General features: G+C 53.4%; 1 protein-coding gene and 1 long non-coding RNA gene across 2 annotated transcripts in view; one reads left to right on the top strand and one right to left on the bottom strand.

Moving 5' to 3' along the window:
• Positions 1 to 22691, bottom strand: part of LOC309606746 — a 37062-nt gene that overhangs the window by 8307 nt on the left and 6064 nt on the right. The window lies entirely within an intron of this gene.
• Positions 434 to 20932, top strand: LOC309604983 (solute carrier family 22 member 11-like). Its single transcript, XM_082340071.1, has 11 exons — positions 434 to 6204; positions 8213 to 8407; positions 9006 to 9142; positions 10546 to 10649; positions 10752 to 11152; positions 12105 to 12126; positions 12237 to 12541; positions 14242 to 14483; positions 16528 to 17051; positions 18451 to 18539; positions 19241 to 20932. Exons 1-11 carry the CDS (start codon positions 5815 to 5817, stop codon positions 19697 to 19699), a joined length of 2868 nt encoding a protein of 955 aa, XP_082196197.1. The 5' UTR covers positions 434 to 5814; the 3' UTR covers positions 19700 to 20932.

Here is a 22691-nt window from a genome sequence, read left to right as displayed (position 1 = left end):
TCATGAGTCACCCACCTCCTCAGTAGTCCGGAGCATAACCGAGGCATCAGCCTGGTGCCCACACATAATCCCAGGACCCCTGTTGACCAACTGTCACGCCTCACAAAAGAGGGTTGGGACCCCTGCCTTAGGCTGGGTTCCTCCAAAGGTCTGAGTGTAAACCATTTATCTGGAGGTGATCTCAGGAGGGGAAGTGAGACAGGGAAGAGAAGGAAGCCCACAGGGGATGGTATCAAGCCAGCTACCTTCGTGGCACTGGGGCCAGACAAGCTGGGGATGGACCCACCAGCTCCGGGCTGGAGGCTGCTCTGGGGACCTTATGTCTCTGAAACTTCTGACTTGCTCCACGTGGCCCCCTCGAGCTCCTGCAACCAGAGAAAGCCCTCGGGTACCCGCAGTAGGTGCCATCAGAAGGTACAGAAAAGAAGTCCTTTGCCCCCTTTCCCACAGAACCAAAGGAAGTAAGTAGAAGGCAAATAACAAGGGCTGAGTCCACATAGCTGGGGCTGAGGGAAAGTCCAGTCTCAGGCCACCTGCTTTGAGAAGGACCAGTGGACAAGGCCGTGGGTTGCAGGATGATTCCAGCAGTTTCCAGACATCATGGTTCTTGCATCTGGTCAAAGCATAAACGGGGGGCGGGGAGGGGGCTGTGGTGACCAGGGTCCACTGGAGAGGAGACAACCTCTGAACATGAGCACCTGGCAGCCTGGACCCGTCTGAGGAAATAAAGCTCAGATATGAGACTGTCTGGTCATATCCTACCTCCTGGAGCCTGCAGGTGCAGCTGAGACCCTCTTCCACCGTCTCTCCACCCCGGTCCCAGAGGCTCCCGTTTCTCAGCCTTCCTATATATTGAGGATGGAGGAAAAGCCCTCCATTATGTAAACTGAGGCAGGGCGTGAGAAGACGCAGCCAAATTATTTTTAATGAAGTATCACATTGATACTGAAACCTACAAAGATTGTGGGAAGGGAGGAAGGAAGGGAGGAAACCACAGCCCAAACTCACATGCGAAGAGTCGTGGAAAGCTCTAAATAAAACCTTAACGAGCAGAATCTAGCTGCACATTGAAGGAATAATAGCCCTTGTCTAAGTAGGTTCACTGCTGGAATGAAAGGATGGTTCAGCATTCTTTGGAAAACTCATTCATATGATTCAGGAAATTTATTAACATAATTCATCATATTCATTGATTTAACAAGAAAAGTCATCCTGTCAACCCCATAGGTGTTGAAAAGACATGTGACAAACCCAACAATCCTTCTTGATTTAAAGAGGCAAACCATAAAAAAAATTCCTTCATCACCATAGTGTGGAGGAGACCTCTCAGATTATGCCACAAAAATCCCAAAGTCAAAAAAAAAAGATTGAAAATTTGATGACCAAAAAAAAAAAAAAAATTCTACATGCAAAAAGATCAATAACAATAGCATGGTGACAAAGTCCAAAGAAATTTAAAAATATTCTCAATTTCTATCACAGGCAAAGAACCAACCTCCCTAACATAAAAGGGACTTGTAGAAATTGCTAAGGAAGCCACAGACCATAATCAAAAAATAGACCAAGAACAAGAAGAAACAGTTCATGCAAAAAGAAATGCAAATATGTCTTAAATATGTTAAAAGATGCTCAACCTCACTCATAAGAAAAGAAAGATGAAATAAAGCAGCCTTAAAATACTACTTGTCACCCATGATATTGGCAAAACCCCACAAGTGTGGTCATAGTGCAGTGTGTTAGGAAGCTGGGGACAGTGTACACGAGGGTGTCCCTGGGGAGGCCACTGGGGCTGCCTCTCAAGGCCACCAGCTCACTGACACCTCAACTCCATAATCCCACTTCTGGAATTTTATTCTACAGATACAGTAGCACACATTCAAAAGGGTATATGTGCAAAGTTATTCATTTCAACATTTTTTGTAATATCAAAATATTAGTTGCAATCCAACTATCCATCGACAGGAAACCAGTTAGGTAAATTATGGAAATCCATACAATGGAATACTATGCAACTATGAAAATGAATCAGGATGTTCTCGGATGCACAAGGTATACCATTGTGTGGAAATAAACACAAAGTGCAAAGGTACCTTTTGCATAAAAGGGAGCAAAATAAGAATGCACATTTGCCCTTGCTTATGTTTTAGGAAGCAAATGTGAAAGGATGCACAAGAAATTTTAAAAGGTTACCTGAGGGTGGAGGTGGCAAGTGGGGACTGTGGAAGGGGGCAAGTGGGGGAGCCGCTTCATTGTATACCTTGTCTACATTTTCTGTTCCGAACCTTGCGAACTGACTACCTATTCAACGCTTTTAAAACTTGATGCATATATTTGAAGATGCTCTAAGATTTTTCTAGAAGAATAAACATGGTTGGTGGCACCTGCCTCCGGGCAGGTGAGGGTGATGGGGGAAGAGGACTTTTATTTGTCATTTTACAAAGTGCTGGAACATTGGGTTGTTTGCCGTGTACACATACAACTTCTCAAAGACAGCTAATTATTAATGTTGATGTGTTCCTGAATACATAGAAAAAAGCATTTGAGTGGATTCCTCTTGGGGGGAAGTGCTGGAGTTAAGACAGCAGAGAAGGGGCTTTCCTTCCATTACCCCCATGAGTCTGTGACTTATACAAGTCTCCACCCCTGCCCTGCTGTGTGAGCCCAGGAAAGACCCTCACCTTTTCCCGACCCTAGGATCTTCTAGGAGTGCAGGAAGGGGCCAAAATCCAGTGAGCCCAGCTGGATCTGAAATGCTGTGACTTCAACTGGAAAAGAAAAAAAGGAAGAATAAGGGGTCAAGTGCGATGCCGGTGATGATGGTGGTGGTTAATACCCACTGTCAGGCCATTCATTATCTCATTTAATCTCACTATAAGTAAGCGGAAGGCCTCCACCTTAGAGATTCAGAGAAGGGACCCTGGAGATCAGAGAAGGGAAGTGAACTGCCTAAGGTCATTTGGCAGCCAAGTTTGGCCTTGGCTTTTTTTTTGGGGGGGGGGCATGTTGCATTGAGTCTTCGTTGCTGTGTGTGGGCTTTCTCTAGTTGCGGTGGCTTCTCTTGTTGCGGAGCACGGGCTCTAGGCGTGTGGGCTTCAGTAGTTGTGGCTCGCAGGCTCTAGAGCACAGGCTCAGTAGTTGTGGCACACGGGCTTAGTTGCTCCACGGCATGTGGGATCTTCCTGGACCAGGGCTCGAACCCGTGTCCCCTGCATTGGCAGGCGGATTCTCAACCACTGTGCCACCAGGGAAGTCCCTTGGCCTTGGCTTTAATTGGTAGAGCCCTTGGATAGAAAAGTCAACCCCAAGGGCAATTCTGGTTCTACGAGAACCAGGGGTTCACTTTACATGAATTAATTTAATGAGACAGTCTGGAGGGCTTGGTGGCTACAATCTGAGGCTGCCTGCATCCCACCCCAAGGCCCCCTCTTCCCACCTCTGCTTCGGTATTCTTGGGGGATGGGCACATGGGTGAGGATGAGAGGGATGCTGGGAATGCTGCAGTCCCGGGTGTGACCACCAGGTGGCGGAGCAGCTGCACCCAGCCCTGCCCCCTGCAGCCCCAGAAAAAGAGAAAATACAAATTAAAAATTCCTTGGTCTGGAAGCGGAAAGTCAGTTGGAGATTCCGGGAGCCTTCTGGCAAATCCAGGAGGTTTGACCTTCTCCTGTAAGCAAAGCCTAGGGGCGTCCATGACAGGCAAATGGCAGGGAAGAAGAGAACATTTTTTAAAGCATATGGAAGGAGGAGGTAGAAGGAGAAAAGAATTCTCTCGAAGACCCTGGGATTTCAGTAGTCACCTCTAGCCCAGCCACTATCCAAGGGAGGCCTGGGTCCTAGTGCAGCAGAATCACCTCAGGGCTTATTTTTAAATGCAAATTCCTGGGCCCACAGGGGAACTGCATTTTCACCAGCACTCCTATGGTTTCTGATCCTGGCTAAGGTTTGAAACACCAACATGGCAACAGTTCCTTTCCCAGGTCAGAAACCAGAGGCCAGAGAGCGGAGGTCACTGCTCAAGGTTATGGTCCCCGGGTCCAGGCCTGCCCCTGTGATGATGGTGTTTGCACAAACCTAGGCATGAAGCACGATTCTTTCCATGTAAAATTTGGCCTGGGATAGTTTTGGAGGGGGCTGCTCCCAATCAGCCCCTCTCTCCTGGCCTCCTGGGCTTTAGTTTGGGCTGGTTCTCTCCCCACCTCTCTCTATTTGCTATTTTAAAATTCACAACGAGTTCCTGCCCGAGAGGCAGCGGCCCGGGCTTTGAAATCCAGGCCCAGAACCCTGACTCCCGGCTTCCTGGCTGGGCACCATCTTGGCTGAGTTCCCCAAGCGCTCTGGGGAGCTTCTGGGAAGTTTAGGGTCCAGACATCCACCCACACCTCACCCACACTTCCAGCGCTCTTCAGACTTCTCTCCGGAACTGACTCAGCCAATTCTTCTTGCACCTGGGAGGCCCTAATTCTGACCCAAATTCTGAATTCCAGCCTTTAGCTGGGATTTGGTACATGACAAGCTAGAGACCAAACAGCAGCTAGCCAGGGGCCTCAAAGAGAGCACAGGCTGTGGTGTCTGGTTCGAATCCTGATTATGCTGTGTGACTTTGGGCAACCTGCCTGCCCTCTCTGAGCCTCAGTTTCCTTGTCTGGGGGAATCAGTACTGCTTCTCTCCTGGGCTGCTATGAGGAGGGAATGAGAGAGTGCAGGCAGCGTGGTCAGCATGGAGCTGAGCACACAGCAAGCCCTTGGTGCCAGGAGCAGCTGTTACTAAGAGGCATAGCGCAGGGTGGGGCGCTGGGGCAGGGGCTGCCCGCCTCCTCACACCAAATTGGACTGGCATCAGATACTGGGTCAGGGAGGTGTGACTTTACTCACTTCCCCAGTCTGCTCAGCTCCAGGGCCCCCGAGGGCCTTCTAAGGGATGCCAGGAAATCGTAGCCTTGGTTTCCAACCTGGGGGAGCTTACAATCTAATAAAGGCAACTTGGAACCTTGAAATGGAAATTTCCTGAAATAGTGCGTCTGTGAGCTGGTGTCCCCATGCTGCCTGGTAGGAGGCACATGGTAAGGAGGGACAGAGCCCAGGCCTGGGCCCTCCTGCCAGCTCCGCACGCCCACCCCCACCTCCCCCAGCCTCCCTGCAGCCTCAGGGTGGTGGAGCCCCGCTCCGGAGGGCCCTGCCTGATCCTCACTTCTGTGCTTTAGCCAAATGAACTGATATGGTCCAGGATGCGTGAAAGTTCGGCCAACAGTTTCCTGGTTGAAGGAGGGCATGTAGAGGGTTCTGAAAGTTCAGACTGAAGGATGCTATCAGGCGGCCCGCAGGGAGCTGCTGAGGCCTTTCTGAGTAGCTGAGCCTGCCTTTCTCCCCCAGGATTCCTTGCTGGGATTTAACTTTAACCGTGGCAACGAGGCCACGGCCCGGTTGATGTTTCTTCCACAGCTGTAATTCAGTAACATCACGGCATCGAGTCTTTTTTTTTTTTTTTTTAAGCTTCTTGACCTTTTACTCTTGGTGTTGGAGAACAGGGTGCCCCAGATGCCCCAGTGAGTGTTATCTCCTCTCCAGAGCAGTGGAGCATCTGAGCGGTCATTCCTAGAAACTGGGTGAGGAGCGGTTTCTTCAAAGTATCTTGGGCATCTTGGGACACACTTGACTGGCTGCTGGACAGCTGCCCCACCCCCACGGGGCCGAGTGGCGAGCGGAAGCAGAAGGTCTGGAGAGCCTGTGCTTGCTAGTGGCTCTGGGCAGCAGGCTGGATACTCACCAGCTCACTGACCCCCAGGAGACCTGCTCTAGGTGCCGGCATCTCTGTCCATGGTGTTCACTGAGCTCTTGGAGCAGGCTGAGGGTGTGGGCTTCTTCCAGGCCCTGCAGGTCCTCACCTTCTTCCTCCTCTCTGTCTGGGCGCCCATCCAATTAGTTGTGAACTTTTCAGCCGCTGTCCCAGGCCACCGCTGCTGTGCCCACATGCTGGACAATGGCTCTGAGGCCCCCGCAAACCTCACCCCCGAGGCCCTCCTGGCCGTCCCCATCCCACTGAGCCCCAACCAGGAGCCCCACCATTGTCTGCGCTTCCGCCAACCACAGTGGCAGCTCCTGGACCCCAACGCCACGGCCACCAACTGGAGCGAGGCTGCCACGGAGCCGTGCGTGGACGGCTGGGTCTACGACCGCAGCACGTTTACCTCCACCATCGTGACCGAGGTGAGGGCCTCCCCCCTACCCGACCCAACCAACCCCACCACTTACTTCCTTCCCAGCCTCCCAATGACGGGGAGGATGAGATAGACTCCATCACCGCTGTTAAATGATATGCCACTCCCTCAACACATAATTACTGATCACTTGGGATGGCCTGGATTCTGATCTAAGGCTAAGGTTACAGGATGGACAGGGAGATTTCTAGGAGCTTACATTCTGCTGGAGAATTCAGAATCAGTCAACATTTAAACCAGTAATAACAGCAGACCAAGTCCATACCTTGTGCCCTTTAAGTGGCAGCCACTGTTCTGATGCTTTCCCTGTCATCACAATTTCACAACAATCTCTTGAGGTGGGTTTTATTATTGACCCCGTTTAATAAGTGACAAAACCGAAGCCCAGAGAGGTTAAGTAATTTGCCCCAGGACACACAGCTAAAGCACACTCAAATCTGATTCAACCCAGGCAGCCAGGCACCAGAACTTCTCCATCACTTTCTGTCCTGCCTTGAGTCTCAAGGCCCCTGCGTCATAAGTGAGCACAAAGGAGAAAGCAGCTCCTGCTAGTAGGGAAGGGAGAGGCAGGCAGGGAAGGGCTCGCTGAAAAGGTGACATTTAAGATGAGACTTGGATTATAAGAGAAGGAATCAGGGACTTACTTAGTGGCACAGGGGTTAAGAATCCACCTGCCAATGCAAGGGACCCGGGTTCGAGCCCTGGTCCAGGAAGATCCCACATGCCTCGGAGCAAGTAAGCCTGAGAGCCACAACTACTGAGCCCACACACCAGAACTACTGAAGCCCGAGCGCCTAGAGCCGGTGCTCTGCAAGAAGAGAAGCCACCGCAATGAGAAGCCCACGCACCGCAACGAAGAGTAGCTCCCGCTCGCTGCAACTAGAGAAATTCCGTGCACGGCAACGAAGACCCAACACAGCCAATAAATAAATAAATAAATAAATAATTTTTTTAAAAGACAGAGAAGGAATCAGTCACGTGAAGTTCGGGAGAAAGCTCAGTTGGGACAGAGGTCCAAGTAGGAGCTTGTCTGGGTGTTGAAAGAGCAGAACCTGGCCCAGAGGGTGAGGGGTCCTGCAGTGGCCGGGGAGTGTGGGGAAGGGGCCCGGATTTTGTTTAAGTGCAAAGGAAAGTCATTGGAGGCTTTGCGACTAGGAGATGCTGTGATCTGATTTGCATTTTCAAGAGGTGACTTTGCAGGGTGGAGAATGCCCTGTGGGGTGGGGGCTCCTCCTGCAGCGATTCAGGCAAGAGAGGCGGAGATGGAGAGGGAGGCGTGGGCGGAGCGTCCAGGCCTCAGTGAAGGGAAGAGAGGCGGAGATGGAGAGGGAGGCGTGGGTGGAGCGGCCAGGCCTCGGTGAAGGGAAGAGAGGCGGAGATGGAGAGGGAACCGTGGGCGGAGCGTCCAGGCCTCGGTGAAGGGAAGAGAGGCGGAGATGGAGAGGGAGGCGTGGGCGGAGCGGCCAGGCCTCGGTGAAGGGAAGGGCTGACCTGGGGGGGAGAGGTGATGGGGGCAATGTTCAGGTGATGTCTGTCTGGTCCACGTCAGGCAGCAGGGAAAACCACGGTGACACGTGCTTAGCCCTCAGTGCTCATCTTCATGCCCTGTAAGAGAAGCAACCGTACAGCCCCATTTCTGGAGGAGACGGGCTCTGCCAGGTGCAGGAACGCCCCCAGGGGCACCAGCCGGTCGGTCATCAGCTGACTCAGAATTCGAGCCTGTGGTTTAACCACCACCCACCACTGTCCACTCGGAGCGGCCGTCACGCCATCAGACCCACAGCCGTGTCACATGTGCCACGCTGTTGGCTGCCAGTGGGGGGCTGAGGCCCGCTGCCCGCACCCCCCTTCCACCTGGGTCACCTGGCCTTAGGAATCTGGGGACCCCATGCAGGTTGGCCGGATCCCCTCTGGGGGTCCTGGACCTTCCTCTGCCACCCTGGCCCTGCTATTCCACACCCCCTGAGCCAGGCTGATGCACCCTCCTTCTCTTCCGGCGGGACGTGGTGTGTGACCACCAGGGCCTGAAGCCCCTAGGGCAGTGCATCTACCTGGTGGGGGCCATGGCGGGTGGATCACCTGGGGCCTCCTCTCCCACCGGTGATCATCTCTCCCCCTCCCAGCTCCTTCAAAACAGAGTGAGTACCGTGGGGACAGAGGTAAGGAAATGTCCAGTGAGCGTTCGTGTTTCCTAAGAGAGGGCCTCCCCTGGTCTGGGGTCTGTGTCCCAGGTTCCCAGGGAGCCAAGAACCCAATGTCTGAACCTCGATGCCAGGTTGAGCTGAGAAATTGCCCTGAACACTGGCTCTCATCTTCAGCTATTGCACCAAACTTTATTGAGCACCTACTGTGTGCCAAGCACTGCACAGCCCCTGCCCTCAGCGAGCTGATGGTCTTCTGGGCATAGACAGACCCCTCTTTCTTTTAACTCCAAGTACATGAAATGTAATGAAATAGAAATACTCCTCTCCCTCCTCCCCCATCATTGCCCCTCCACTGTCCCCCACCACATCCCTCCTGAGGTGGAGCACCCAGAACGCTGTCCGGGACCTTCTCTCCCTCTGCGGTCCCCTCCTGCATGGGGCGCCGCTGGCCAGTGCTGAAAACGCCCACGTTGCACCCCCTCAGCTTGTAAACCCAACTGCAGACTTGGAGGCACCTCACACTTACCACGGTCAATGCTGAGCCGCTGACTCTCCACCCGCAGCCCAGCCCCCTCCCCACCAGACTCCACCCTGGAAAACAGCCAGCCCTGTGCTCCCTCCCTCACCGCCCACACTCATCCTCCAGGGCACAGCCCCAGCCCAGCGCCCTCTCCCCCACGCCCGCTGTCCCCCGTCCAAGCCACCGCCCTCTCTGGCCCTGCTACGGCCTCCTCTGGGGTCTCCTGCCTCTACTGGGCCTTCCGTTCTGCTGCAGAGCTCAGAGTGACTTTGCAAAGGCTTATATGTGGATCTGGTCGCTGCCCAGCCTGAGGTCCTCTGGGCTCCCACACCAAGGACAGTCCCCACCCACCCCACCACCCCTGCTCAGCACTTGGCTTCTCCCCCTGAGCCACGCCGGCCCCTCCTGGGGCACCGCTGCTCCCGTCCAGCACACAGAACACACTGAAGCCGGTGGCCGAGCCTCGCCTAGAGGTTTCTGCCCACGGCTGCTTCGTGCCCAGCACGCAGGCCTCAGCTCCAGGCCACTCCTCAGAGAGGCCTTTCCAGCTTCAGGCACAAAGGTCCCATGGTCCTGCCCACGCTCCCCATCACAGCTCCTGGCTCTCTCTGCTGGTGCCCAGCTTTCGTTAGCTCATTTACTGTGTGTGTCCCCACGAGTACGTAGCTCCAAGAAGGCAGGGGCCTTGGGGCCGTATCCTCAGTGCCCAGCATATAGCGCACAATCATAATACGCTGAATGCATGAATGGCTTCCGGACTCTGGGCAGTGCAGGCTCTGGGGCCTCATGTGTCCCAGCTTCTTAGAAGGCGGGTTTGTTGCTTCTCTAGGCTTCCTCCTGTGAGTGGGGACCCTGCCACCTACCCATGGGGCTGTGATGATTGAGTTAATCACATGCAGAGCTTGGGCCGGGCCAGCACAGTGGTCGCTCTTCGTGGGCCTCATGTTATCCCGAGCGTAGCGGAGAGCCTGAGCAGCAAGGCAGGAGGTGGTCCAGTTTGCACTTTCAGAGGACTGGCCGCCGTGCCGCCACTTATCCTTCCCCAGGGGCCACCCACACCGGGAGCCAAATCGCAATCAGTCTGAGGGTCGCCTGGCGAGCCTGGGGTCAGCGCCAGGTGTCAGCCTCCAGACCTCACCCCGGATCTGGGGCGTGTGTCCCTGCTTCTGGGTGCTGCTGGGACAGGCAAGGCCAAGGTTCGCCCACATCTCTCCAGTCTGACTGACACATACTTCAGCTAAATGCAGGCGGTGGCTCTGGCTAAGCTGACCTCACTGGGGCTGAGGGCCCTCCGGTCACAGGTATGGAGGAGCTGCCTGGGTCACCCAAGGCCATGTGCGCTCAGCCTCCTGCCAGGCTCCTCCCTTGTTCAGTGTGTCATCGTGAATCCCTGCATTTTACAGATGGAGAAACTGTGGCCCAGAGAGCAAGGCGTCTGCCGTTTTTATAACAAATGCACTCTGTACGTGGTCCTAGGAGATCCGAGAAGGAGGTGCTGCCTGCACTGGCCGGTGCCCCAGCAGGTGCCCCAGCCTCCTTCGGCCCTCCAGTGGCAAGTCCCTGCCTCTATGCCCAAGTCCCCAGGGCCCCTCTCCAGGCCCCCACTGTGCTTGTCTCCTGAAATAGGTTTGGGCGGAAGCCAGTTCTGAGCTGGCGCTGCCTGCAGGTGGCGTGTCCAGCATCAGCCCCATCGTTGCCCCCAATTTCCTTGTCTACGATTTCTGAGCGCTTTGGGATTGTCTGGCATCATCCTGACCTCGGCGACGCTCAGTGGGTCCCTTGATCACCTGCCCCAGCCCTGTCGGGCTGGGGAGGAGGGGGCTCAAGGCCACTGCATGTGGCCCTCACCTGCTCATCTGCCCCGTCTTTCAGTGGTGGAGTGGACCACGACCCGCACGAGGGCCGTCACCGTGATGATACTGAGATGCACCTACAGCATCGGCCAGACGGCCATGGGCAGCCTGGCCTTTGCCCTGTGGGACCGGCGAGCCCTCCAGCTGGCCTTGTTGGTGCCCTTCTTGGTCATCTTCCTGATATCCTGGTCAGTGCAGTTGGGGCCTTTTCCCTTGGGGAGAACATCACTGAACGGGAGGGGGACCCGGGGTGAGAGGGGCCCTACCACTCTGGCTGGACACGGCTCCCGAGGTGCCAAGACCATAGAAGAGAATGATGTGAGCAGACCCCACTGGGGAGAGACAACTTGGGGGCTCAGAGTTCCGGGGTGGGCATTTCAGCCAGGGGTCCGTGGTTCCCTCCAGCCCACTGACCTCTGGGCCTGAGGCTGAGGGCTCCGTTCTTCCCTCACATTGGCACCAGCCCCCCACCCACCAGCTTCACTCCCTCACATCACTTGCCCAGCCTGCAGATCTCCAAGTCAGGCATTGGATATGGAAAGATAGTATCACTATTATTTTCGGTGCTGCGAAAATCCCTAAGGTCTGGAAATACCTGCTTGGGTGGAGACTAGAAGAAGAGATACAGGGAAATAAACACAAATTCCTGTCCTCATAAGTTCTCTTGTGCCCGTGGGCCGAGTTGCGCAGGTCTGCTGTGGGGTGTAGAGAAGTCTAAGGACTCATTCATTCATTCTCAAATATTTATTGCACTACTGCTCTGTGCCAGACTTGGCTTTAGGCACTGGGGACCCATCGGCAAATAAAATAGATCAAAAGTCACCGACTACATGGAGGTTTATTGTGTCAACAGGACCAGGAAGAAAGGAGGAAGACCATCCCATAGTTACACTGATTAAGCCGCCCTAGTCACACTTATTGGGTGCATCCAGGTGCTGTTGGTAACACCAGATGTATATCAACACTCCTTCTAATGAGCAAGATGATGTTATTACTGCCACTTCCAGATGAGGGGCTGAGGCCCAGAGAGGGCCAGTGATTTGCCCAAGGCCACGCAGTCACTGCGTGCCAGAGGCAAGATTTGAATCCAGGCAGGCTGACTCTTCTAACCACCTCGTCAAACTGCCTCCAGAAGTTTTTCTTAGCTTCCCTGAAAACAGGGCTGAGCTCCTGTGGGCTGGGAAAACCCTGACCCTTTCAAAAGGGAGATGCTTCCCCCTGCCCATCTGCCCCTGAGGCTGGGAAGAAGCCTACTACTTTCATAAAACCACTTGGTTCCGGTTGGGGATGTTTTAAATGTGTGTTTTTTTTAAATGCAGCATGATGCAAGCTTTCTGCCATAGAAATGACCCCAGAATCACCCCATGTCCAGGCAGCCTGTGCGCTGGCTGAATGTGAGGCTTGGGCGGGCAGGCTCCTGGCAGCAGGGAAGCCAGATGGGGTGCCAGGGAGTGGGGGCTGGTGAAGAGGGCGGCCAGGCGTTGGGACTCATCTTTATTCTGAGACCATCAGGGACTTCCCAGCCTGGCATTAGCGGTGCAGAGGGAGAAACGGCTGCCTTCTCCCCACTCCTGCTGCAGCCGGCAGGTCTGCTGCCCACCACCCCCTCCCCACATGACCTGGGGGGAGTGCCCAATCTACACGAAGAAAACAAAGACCCAGCCAAGCACCTGCTTCTTTAACCGGTGGCCGCCAGAATCCGCCCGATGGCTGATTATGATGGGCAAAACAGATCGAGCGCTTCAGGAACTCAAAAAGGTGGCCAAGATAAATGGCCACAAGGAAGCCAAAAAGACACTGACTATAGAGGTGATATGCTGCTATTTGTGATACAGAGTGTGGGACATGACCCAGGGAAGGACATTCACTGATGTTTTATCATTATTATCACCAGCATCACCCCAATCTGCTCCAGCACCACCTCCATCAACACACCCATACCATCAAAACACCACCATCGACATCACCACCACTGTTGTCAGTTTTGCCATCTCTATCATCACCATCACCATAATCATCATCACCATTATCACCATAATCATCACCATCAACCCCACCATCATCATCACCATCAACCCCACCATCATCATCACCACCATTATCACCACCATCACCACCACCACCACCATCATCATCACCACCATCATCATCACCATAATCAACACCATCATCACCGCCACTACCATCACCACTATTATCACCTCCATCACCACCAACACCATCACCACCATCATCATCACCACCATCATCACCACCACCATAATCATCATCACCACCATCATCACCACCATTATCACCACCATCATCACCACCATTATCACCACAACCATAATCATCATCACCACCATCATCACCATAATCACCACCATCATCATCACCACCAGTATCAGCACCATCATCACCTCCATCACCATCACCATCACCATTATCACCACCATTACCATGTCCACTACACCCACAATCACCACCACTGTCATCATTTCTACACAAACACCACTACCATCATTACCACCACCAATAATAATAATAATACCACTAATATCAACACCATCATCAACAGCATTACAACTCTCCATAGACCCACCATCACTATTACCACTATCACCACCACCATCATCACCTCCACCAGCAGTACCATCACAATTGACTTCACCTTTATTATCACCAGCACTACCAATACCATCATTAACATCACCATCAACATCTCTACAAAGCATTGCCAACACCACCACTATTACCATCACCATCACCTTCACCACCATCATTGCCATCCTCATCACCACCATCCCCAACTCCACCACAGCCACCATCAACACCACCAGTAACAACAATACAACCATTGTCAACAACAGCACACCCACATCACCATCTCTATTACTCATCACCTTAATCCACATATACTGCTCATTTACCTCACGGGGCTTCTCAGCGTATTTGGGGAAGCAGGATGTGCTTATCTGAAGGTAGCTATTTCAAGGAAGTAGGTGTGGGAGGATGTGCGGGCGGAGACTAGAGGACACAGAGCTCCCTGGGGGCAGAAGGATCAGGGAAAGCTTCCAAGAGGACGTGAGCTAGAGCTGACCAGGCTGAGCTGACCACAAGGCAGGCGGGGTCCGCGGTGCAGGCAGAGACTGGACGGGTACTTGGGAGGATCCAATGGCTGGAGGGGGCGTGCGCTGATGCCAGCCAAGAGGAGTGAAGAGGGATGGTAGGGCTTTGCGGGGTAACTGCCAAAAGCTTCCTGCAGCCTGCAGCTCAGAGACTAGAGCTGGGAAACAAGACCTGCTCCTTGGCTCTGAGTAGGGTGACCGGGTCTGCAGAACATAGCTCAGCTAGGGGCCAGAGAGAACCCTTTCTGCCCTCAGGCCACCCGCACCCCCAGGGCTCTCCAGTCTCCAGAGGCCAAGGCCAGGCTCTCCCTATCACTCTGCCCATCCGGACACCGTTCCCGGCACGGGGGTGGGGCAGGGCCATGGCCCCAACATTCACTGCCCCCGTCATCGCTGGAGGTACTGATGTCCAGCATGGAGGAGGACGTAGCCTCTGCGAAGTCCCGCCGGTCAGGGCTAGGCCTGTTCCGTATGCGCGCGCTCCGCTGGAGAAGCTGCAGACTGTTGGTAGTGAGGTATGCCATATCCCTCCCGGGGCTAAGGAGGGCGGGGTGTCCAGTGGGAAAACAGCCCCTGCAGGCCTCATGGGGTACATTTCTGACTGGAACAGGCAGCTCCCCCAGGAGGCAGGAGCCTAGCAGGTGGGGGAGACAGAGTACCTACAGATGTGATCGGGAGGCCAGCTTGCTCAGGAAGTCAGCTAGAAGGCAGGGCTGGGCTGTGGTCCTGGGCAGGGTGCCAGGGTCAGGCTGAAGCCCAGGGCAGAGGCAGAGCCAGGTGCTCAGAGCCAAGGGACCAGCGATAGCTGGAAAGGGTCACTGCTGGTCAGCACTGGACTCACCCTGACAGCTGGACTCCTAGAGGGTGGCAGGGACCACGTGCTGGCCACACACATCCCCCTCTGAGCCATCCCATGAGATAAGTTCATTTATACCCCACTTTGCAGATGGGGAAAGAGGGGCTGGGAGAGGCAAGAAACTTGCCCAAGATGACAGAGCAGGCATTTGAACCCAGGCTGAGCTACCTCCTCGTCCTGCTCTCTGACCCTCCAGCCCCACATTGAGCGTGGACTCCCCGTCCCATCCGAGGAGGCCCCATCTCCCAGGGGTACCTGGGACCAGGAAAAGGCTCCTTAAGACAAATTCAGTTTAAGTGACTTCCAGAAGAGTGGATCGAAAAGTGAGGTTCAGGTTTGATTGGGCCTTGATCTTGAAATAAAACTCAAAATTAGGAAAACATTTATTTTATGCTATATTTAAGCACATATGGGTTATAATGGCAAATACATGCTACATCTCAGACAGAGAATGCATCAAATGCTTCTCTCTCTCTCTCTATTTTTTTGCTTAAGTTTTTTTTTTTTCCTGATAAATTAGGAGTGCCCAGGGCCACTGAATGTCCAGGGTCATTCTTTCAAAAACCATCAAGGCTTCCTCAATTCTCCCAGGGGCCACTCTGCACTCTTTGTTATTCAAATCACAGGCTGTGAAGCGGCCACCCTCGTGGGTTTTCTTGTCTCTGTTAACCCAGTTGTTACCGGCTAAGGCTCTAGATTCCTACGGGTCAACCGCTTTCAGCTCCAGCCTGGCCCTTGTCAAGTCACTTTCACAAACTTCAGGAAGCACTGCGTTCCTGCAGGAATCGCAACTTTTCTCTACAGTTGTTGGCCTGGTGGTGCCAGATGTCTCCTGAGGACGGCAGTCAGGTGCCGCTGAAGGAGAGGGCTGGGAGGAGCGTCCAGGTGAAGCAGGGATGGGGACAGATTGGAAAAGTGGTGGAGAATAATTTCCCACCATGGCCACTTGTGGAGCCAGATTCAATCTCCAAGGTGTAGAAATTCAGCTACTGTAAGTTCAGCTACTCAGGAGCCTGTGTCAGGGGGGTCCCCTGGGAAGCAGGCTCTGAGATGGAGGTCGACGGGCAGGCAGTTCACAGAGGGGGCTCTAGGGATCACCTCTCATGGAAGCAGAGGGGGGCCAGGGAGGGCAGGAAGCAGCAGGGTCAGGGAAGAGGTCGTGGTGATGCCGTCACAGCCAGGCCCCAGCCTGGGGACCTGGGAGCTGGGGTGGCCCTTCTGAGTTGTCTCTCTGGACCGTGTAGACCAGCCATGGGATGCTCTCCCCAGCTGGGGGACAGAACTCCCCAGGGCACTGAAGGGGGCAGGCCAGCATCCTCCACTGAGACCCCATTCTATTATTAATCCCATGTTTCAAGACAAAGAAACACGTCCAGAGAGAGCCAGGCAGAGACTTGCCCAGGTCCATGGCTAGTAGAGTGGGACCCAGATCATGGTTCCCGGCCACGACTGGGAACAGGAAACAAAGCCAGAGGGTGCTAGAGCCTGGCGAAGGGGCAGGTCAGCTTGACCCACTGCCCCATCTGCCCAGAGAGGATCGTGTTTTCCTGCTGGTTGGTGGAGACGGAGCCTAAGAGGCAACGTCCAGCCCACCATGGCCGACACCCGAGGCTAACACCCAAGGCCCACACGTGGAATGGATGGGGCCATCGCCCTCCCCTCCCTTTCCTGGGACAACCTGACCCAGGGGAGATGCATCCTGCATTCACCAGGCTGCCCGGGGGTCTGGGCTGGTGGTGCTCTCCTGGTGCAGCCCCGGCGTAGGTGATGGTGCAGGGGTGCCCTCTCCTCCATGGGGCAGGGACCTGGCTTCTGGATCCTCCCCACAGCTTGCCCCTCACCCTCTCCTACGATGGGCTGGTCCTCAGCCTGCAGAACCTGGGGAGCAACATCTTCCTTCTCCAGGCCCGCTTTGGAGCCGCGGGCTTCCGGGCCCGGGTCACCACCACGCTCCTGCTCAGGTTCTTTGGCCGCCACACGACCCTGGCCGGCTCCCTGGCTGTGGCTGGCCTCGCCATCCTGGCCAACTTGCTGGTCCCACAAGGTGCAGCCAGGGCAGCGGGAGGGAAGGCTGAGGGGCTGCTGGCCCGGGCGCCTGCTGGCCTGTCCACTGCACCGCACCACCTCCAGCCTCTTCCCCTCCCCCGGCCCCGAGGATGGGCAGGGGCCACTGTGCCCCGGCTCTGCCCAAGGCCATTACTGCCACAGCCCAACCAGCCCTCCACCCATTTTCCTGGGGAAACTGAGGCTCAGAGAGACGAAGCCAGGTGCCCGAGGTCCCTCAGCAGCAAGCGACAGAGCCAGGCCTGGACCAGACTTCAAGCCAGAGGCCAAGTCTGCAGTGGGAAGAAGGGTCCGGGAGGCTGAGGGGGGCTCCAAGTGAGGCAGGAGAGGCACCAGGCCAAGTGTGTGTGGTGTTTCCTCTTGTTAACTAAGCGAGAGGGGGGACTTCCCTGGCGGTCCAGTGGTTAGGACTCTGCACTTCCACTGCAGGGGACCCAGGTATGATCCCTGGTTGGGGAACTAAGATTCCCACATGGCCAACAAAAAAAGAAGCAAAAGGGGGCTTCCCTGGTGGCTCAGTGGTTAAGAATCCGCCTGCCAATGCAGGGGACACGGGTTCGAGCCCTCATCCAGGAAGATCCCACATGCCACGGAGCAACAAAGCCATGCGTCACAACTACTGAGCCGCACACCACAACTACTGAAGCCCGCACGCCTAGAGCCCGTGCCCCACAACAAGAGAAGCCACCGCAATAAGAAGCCTGCACGCCACAACTAGAGAAAGCCCGCGCACAGCAATGAAAACCCAACACAGCCAATAAATAAATAAATAAATAAATTTATATAAAAAAAATTAAAAACCTCATACCGCAGATACTATAAAATGTGGGTGCATTAATGACAAAAAAAGAAAATCTGTATAAAAAAAAAAAAAGAAGCAAGAGGCAGAGCACTGGGGAAGCCGGGATGGGCCCTGGTCTCACTCTCCTTTCTGACTGAGGCTGTGAGGCCCCAGAAACCCTCTCCGTGTCTCATTTTATTGCTCAAAGTGGGTGACTGGGGGAGGGGCAGGGACAGGTGTCCCACGGTGGCAGCAAAGCCAGGAGGGAGGCAAGGGAGGACCAGCAGCTGGGAGGGGCCGGGTGAGGAGGGAGGAGCAGTCGGGAGCCCAAACTCTGAGCGAGATGCAGCGCTCTGAGAAAAACTCCAAAGACGAGCACTTGAGAGTTTATGACTCTTCCCAGCCACGTGCGGGAAGGGAGGTGAGGCCCAGGCCCGCCGCTGGCTTGTGACCTGCACCCTGGCTTCCCAGCTGAGGCTCCGTGTGGAAGCAGGGGCCCCACAGGCAGGCTGAGGGGTGGTGGGAAGGCTTCTGGGTAGCTGGGCACCCCAGGGCCCCTGCTGTGGGCCTGGGCCTGGCATGACTCTCTCCTTCGAGGGAAGAAGCACCCTCAGGGCCCAAGGAGCCCTGGCACTGTCACCCCGCGAGTGCCACCCGCAGCTGCCCCCAGGCTCACCCACCCCAGACCCGGCTGGGTTCTTGCCCTGCACCCCACCCCCGGCCCACCCACCAGGATGTCGTCTTGCACTGCGTCACCACCTGGCCCGGGGCAGGCTGGCACCGGGTCACAATGCCCGGGACCGGCTTTCAGCTCAAAGCAGCCTTTGTAGGAGAACCCAGTCACTCTGCTCCAGGCTCCTGGGGACCCTCCCAAGCGGACCCCACTCTCACCCTTTCCTCTGCCTAGATCTGCAGACTCTGCATGTGGTCTTGGCTGTGCATCAGCTTAACCTGCATCATGGTCTACAAGTCGGAACCCTTCCCAACTTCGCTGCGGTAGGCTGGGCTGCCGGCTGGGCCCAGGAGGGGCCGCCAGGCCTGGGGTGGGCGAGAAAGGGACACCCCTGCGAGGGCCCGCGGCAGGGGTAGAGAGAGGGGCTGGGCATCCAGGGACACACAGCAGAGGGAGGGGGGACCCAGCGCGCCGACATGGAACCGAGCAGACGCCCTGGAGACCTTCCCCCAAAGGCACCTGCTCAGCCAGGGCCTCTGCAAACAGCCCCTCCCCAAGAGTCCAGGCTCGGAGGCAGCCCCCCCATGGAGAGCCCTCGGGAGGCCTCTGGGCTGGAAACCTCTTCGAGCCACACAGCTCTCTGCTCAGGTGAAATCTCATAAGAGCCCTGGTGAGACCAAGAGCTACCCGGGGTAGTGGGAACTCTGCTTGCTTCCCACTGTCCCCTCCCTGCCCCAAGGAAGCCCCAGGTCACCTCGGAACCCAGTGGTCTAGAGTTAGAGCACTCCTGCATTGGGCAGTTGGGTAGACTGAGGCTGAGGGTGGCCAAGGACTTAGCTGAAGAGCAGGGCTGGACCCCGGCCCCCAGAGGTCTGGCCCAGCCTCACTCATGGTGCTCACTCACTCACTCACTCGTCCACTCTTTCTTTTTTTTTTTTTTTGACACACATTTATTGATTTTGTTGATACTTTATAGAAAGTCTGAACTGGGAGCTCTGTGGCCTAGCAGGAGCCCTGAGACAAGCCTCCAAATTACCTGAGACCAGGGAGAATAGGGTGGGCCCTAGAGAGTTCCGTGAAGGACTCTGGATGTTCCCAGGAGGCAGAAGCCCCTTTGGATGGGAAAAATCTAGGTGGGCTCAATGGAGGAGGTGGGGTTAGAAGAGCCCTTGAGGAGGGCGACTCCAGCAGCCCAGCTTTCCCTCCCCTGGCCCAGCCAAGTAGCCTCTCTGAAGTGGCAGTTGTGACAAGGGTCCCGGCCCTCCTCTCTACCCACAGGATGACAGCAGAAGGCTTCCTGCATTCAGCAGGTCAGCGGGGGTCTGTGATGGGCCCCCTGACCAGGATGACCCGCGAGGTCCTTCCCCTGCTGGCCCCCCCCTACGGTGTCATCCCCATCTTTTCCAACCTCATTGTCCTCTTCCTCCTGGAGACCTGGGGACTTCCACTCCCTGACACCGTCCAGGACCTGGAGAGACAGTGAGTGACCCATGGCCACCCTGGGAGTGATGCAGCTGCGTGGGGCTGCAGATATGGTGGCAGGTCCACCACAGCCCGGGGACAGGAGAGCCCAAGAGTCAGGAGATGTCCTGGGCAGAGAGGTCAGGAACAGGGCCGGGCTGGTCACCCTGATGATGCCCGCAGCTTGAGCTTGTTTAGTGCCCAGAGCATTCCCGACACCATGCTCAGGGCAGCATGTTTCTGAAACCATTTAATCTTTACAACAACCCTGCTAGGAAGATACTATTGCTCTCCCTGTTTACAAGAGGCTCAGAGAGATGAAGTGACTTATTTGAGGCCTCACAGGTAGAAGACGATTGTACCTTAGACAGGAAAATGTACTGGGCAAGAGCCCGGCTCTGCAGCCAGATTGCCCAAGATTGAATCCCTGCCTACGCAGGCAAGTGCCTTCCCTCTCTCATCAAACTGACACAAGAAGAAAAAGAGATCCTCAACAGATGCCACCAGAAAGCTACTAGAGCTAATCAATGAATTTGGTAAAGTTGCAGGATATAAAATTAATGTACAGAAATCTCTTGCATTCCTATACACTAACAACGAAAGATCAGAAAGAGAAATTAAGGAAACAATCCCACTCACCTTTGCAACAAAAAGAATAAAATACCTAGGAATAAACCTACCTAAGGAGGTAAAAGACCTGTACTCAGAAAACTATAAGACACTGATGAAAGAAATCAAAGATGACACAGATGGAGAGATATACCATGTTCTTGGATTGGAAGAATCAATATTGTGAAAATGACTATACTACCCAAAACAATCTACAGATTCAATGCAATCCCTATCAAATTACCAGTGGCATTTTTTACAGAACTAGAACAAAAAAAATCTTAAAATTTGTATGGAGACACAAAAGACCCCAAATAGCCAAAGCAGTCTTGAGGGAAAAAAACGGAGCTGGAGGAATCAAACTCCCTGACTTCAAACTATACTGCAAAGCTACAGTAATCAAGACAATATGGTACTGGCACAAAAACAGAAATATAGATCAATGGAACAGGAGAGAAAGCCCAGAGATAAACCCACACACATATGGTCAACTAATCTATGACAAAGGAGGCAAGGATATACAATGGAGAAGAGACAGTCTATTCAGTAAGTGGTGCTGGGAAAACTGGACAGCTACATGTAAAAGAATGAAATTAGAACACTCCCCAACACCATACACAAAAATATACTAAAAATGGATTAGAGACCTAAATGTAAGACCAGACACTATGAAATTCTTAGAGGAAAACATAGGAAGAACACTCTTTGACATAAATCACAGCAAGATCTTTTTTGATCCACCTCCTAGAGTAATGGAAATAAAAACAAAAATAAACAAGTGGGACCTAATGAAACTTAAAAGCTTTTGAAAACAAAGGAAACTACAAACAAGACAAAAAGACAACCCTCAGAATGGGAGAAAATATTTGCAAATGAATCAACCAACAAAGGATTAATCTCCAAAATATATAAACAGCTTATGCAGCTCAATATTAAAAAAAAAACAACCCAATCCCAAAATGGGCAGAAGACCTAAATAGACATTTCTCCAAGAGGACTTACAGATGGCCGAGAAGCACATGAAAAGCTGCTCAACATCACTAATTAGTAGAGAAATGCAAATCAAAACTACAGTGAGGTATCACCTCACACCAGTTAGAATGGGCATCATCAGAAAATCTACAAACAACAAATGCTGAAGAGGGTGTGGAGAAAAGGGAACCCTCTTGCACTGTTGATGGGAATGTGAACTGATACAGCCACTATGGAGAACAGTATGGAGGTTCCTTAAAAAACTAAAAATAGAATTGCCATATGACCCAGCAATCCCACTACTGGGCATATACCCAGAGAAAACCATAATTCAAAAGGACACATGCACCCCAATGTTCATTGCAGCACTATTTACAATAGCCAGGTCATGGAAGCAACCTAAATGCCCATCGACAGATGAATGGATAAAGAAGTTGTGGTACATATATACAATGGAATATTACTCAGCCATAAAAAGGAACGAAGTTGGGTCATTTGTAGAGACGTGGATGGATCTAGAGACTGTCATACAGAGTGAAGTAAGTCAGAAAGAGAAAAACAAATATCGTATATTAACACATATATGTGGAACCTAGAAAAGTGATACAGATGAACCGGTTTGCAAGGCAGAAATAGAGACAGATGTAGAGAACAAACGTATGGACACCAAGGGGGGAAAGTGGCAGGGTGAGGGGCGTGTGGGGTGGGATGAACTGAGAGATTGGGATTGACGTATATACACTAATATGTATAAAATAGATAACTAATAAGAACGTGCTGTATAAAAATAAAATAAAATAAAACTCAAAAATTCAAAAAAAAAAGATTTAAAATAAAAAGAAAGCAAGAAAGTCTCGGGACTTTCCTGGTGGTGCAGTGGTTAAGAATCCGCCTGCCAATGCAGGGGACATGGGTTCGAGCCCTGGTGCAAGAAGATCCCACATGCCGTGGAGCAACTAAGCCCATGTGCCACAACTACTGAGCCTGCGCTCTAGAGCCCGTGCTCCGCAACAAGAGAAGCCACCGCAATGAGAAGACCGTGCACCGCAACGAAGAGTAGCCTCCGCTCACCGCAACTAGAGAAAGCCCGCATGCAACAACGAAGACCCAACGCAGCCAAAAATAAAATAAAATTTAAAAATTAATTAATTAATTAAAAAAGAAAAGAGGAACAGAGCTGGACAACTTGCGTTTGATAAAATAGAATCAAGAATTCAGATAGAGCCATGCATAAACGATTAATTGATTCTCAGCCAAGGTGCCAAATGAATTAAATTGGGAAAGGATAATCTTTTATGGCAAATGATGCTGGAACAGTTGGATAGCCATAGAAAAGAAGAGAAAAGAAAAGAAAAGGAGAGAGAAAGAAGGAGTGGCAGGAAGGAAAGAGAGAGAGAAAGAGAAAGGAAGAAAGAAGGAGGGAGGAAGGGAGG

The sequence above is a fragment of the Balaenoptera borealis genome (assembly GCF_965194805.1).
Source record: "Balaenoptera borealis genome assembly, chromosome: 11".
Lineage (NCBI taxonomy): Eukaryota > Metazoa > Chordata > Mammalia > Artiodactyla > Balaenopteridae > Balaenoptera > Balaenoptera borealis.
The sequence above is the reverse complement of the archived record's forward strand: the minus strand, read 5'-3'. Positions and strand labels throughout refer to the sequence as shown.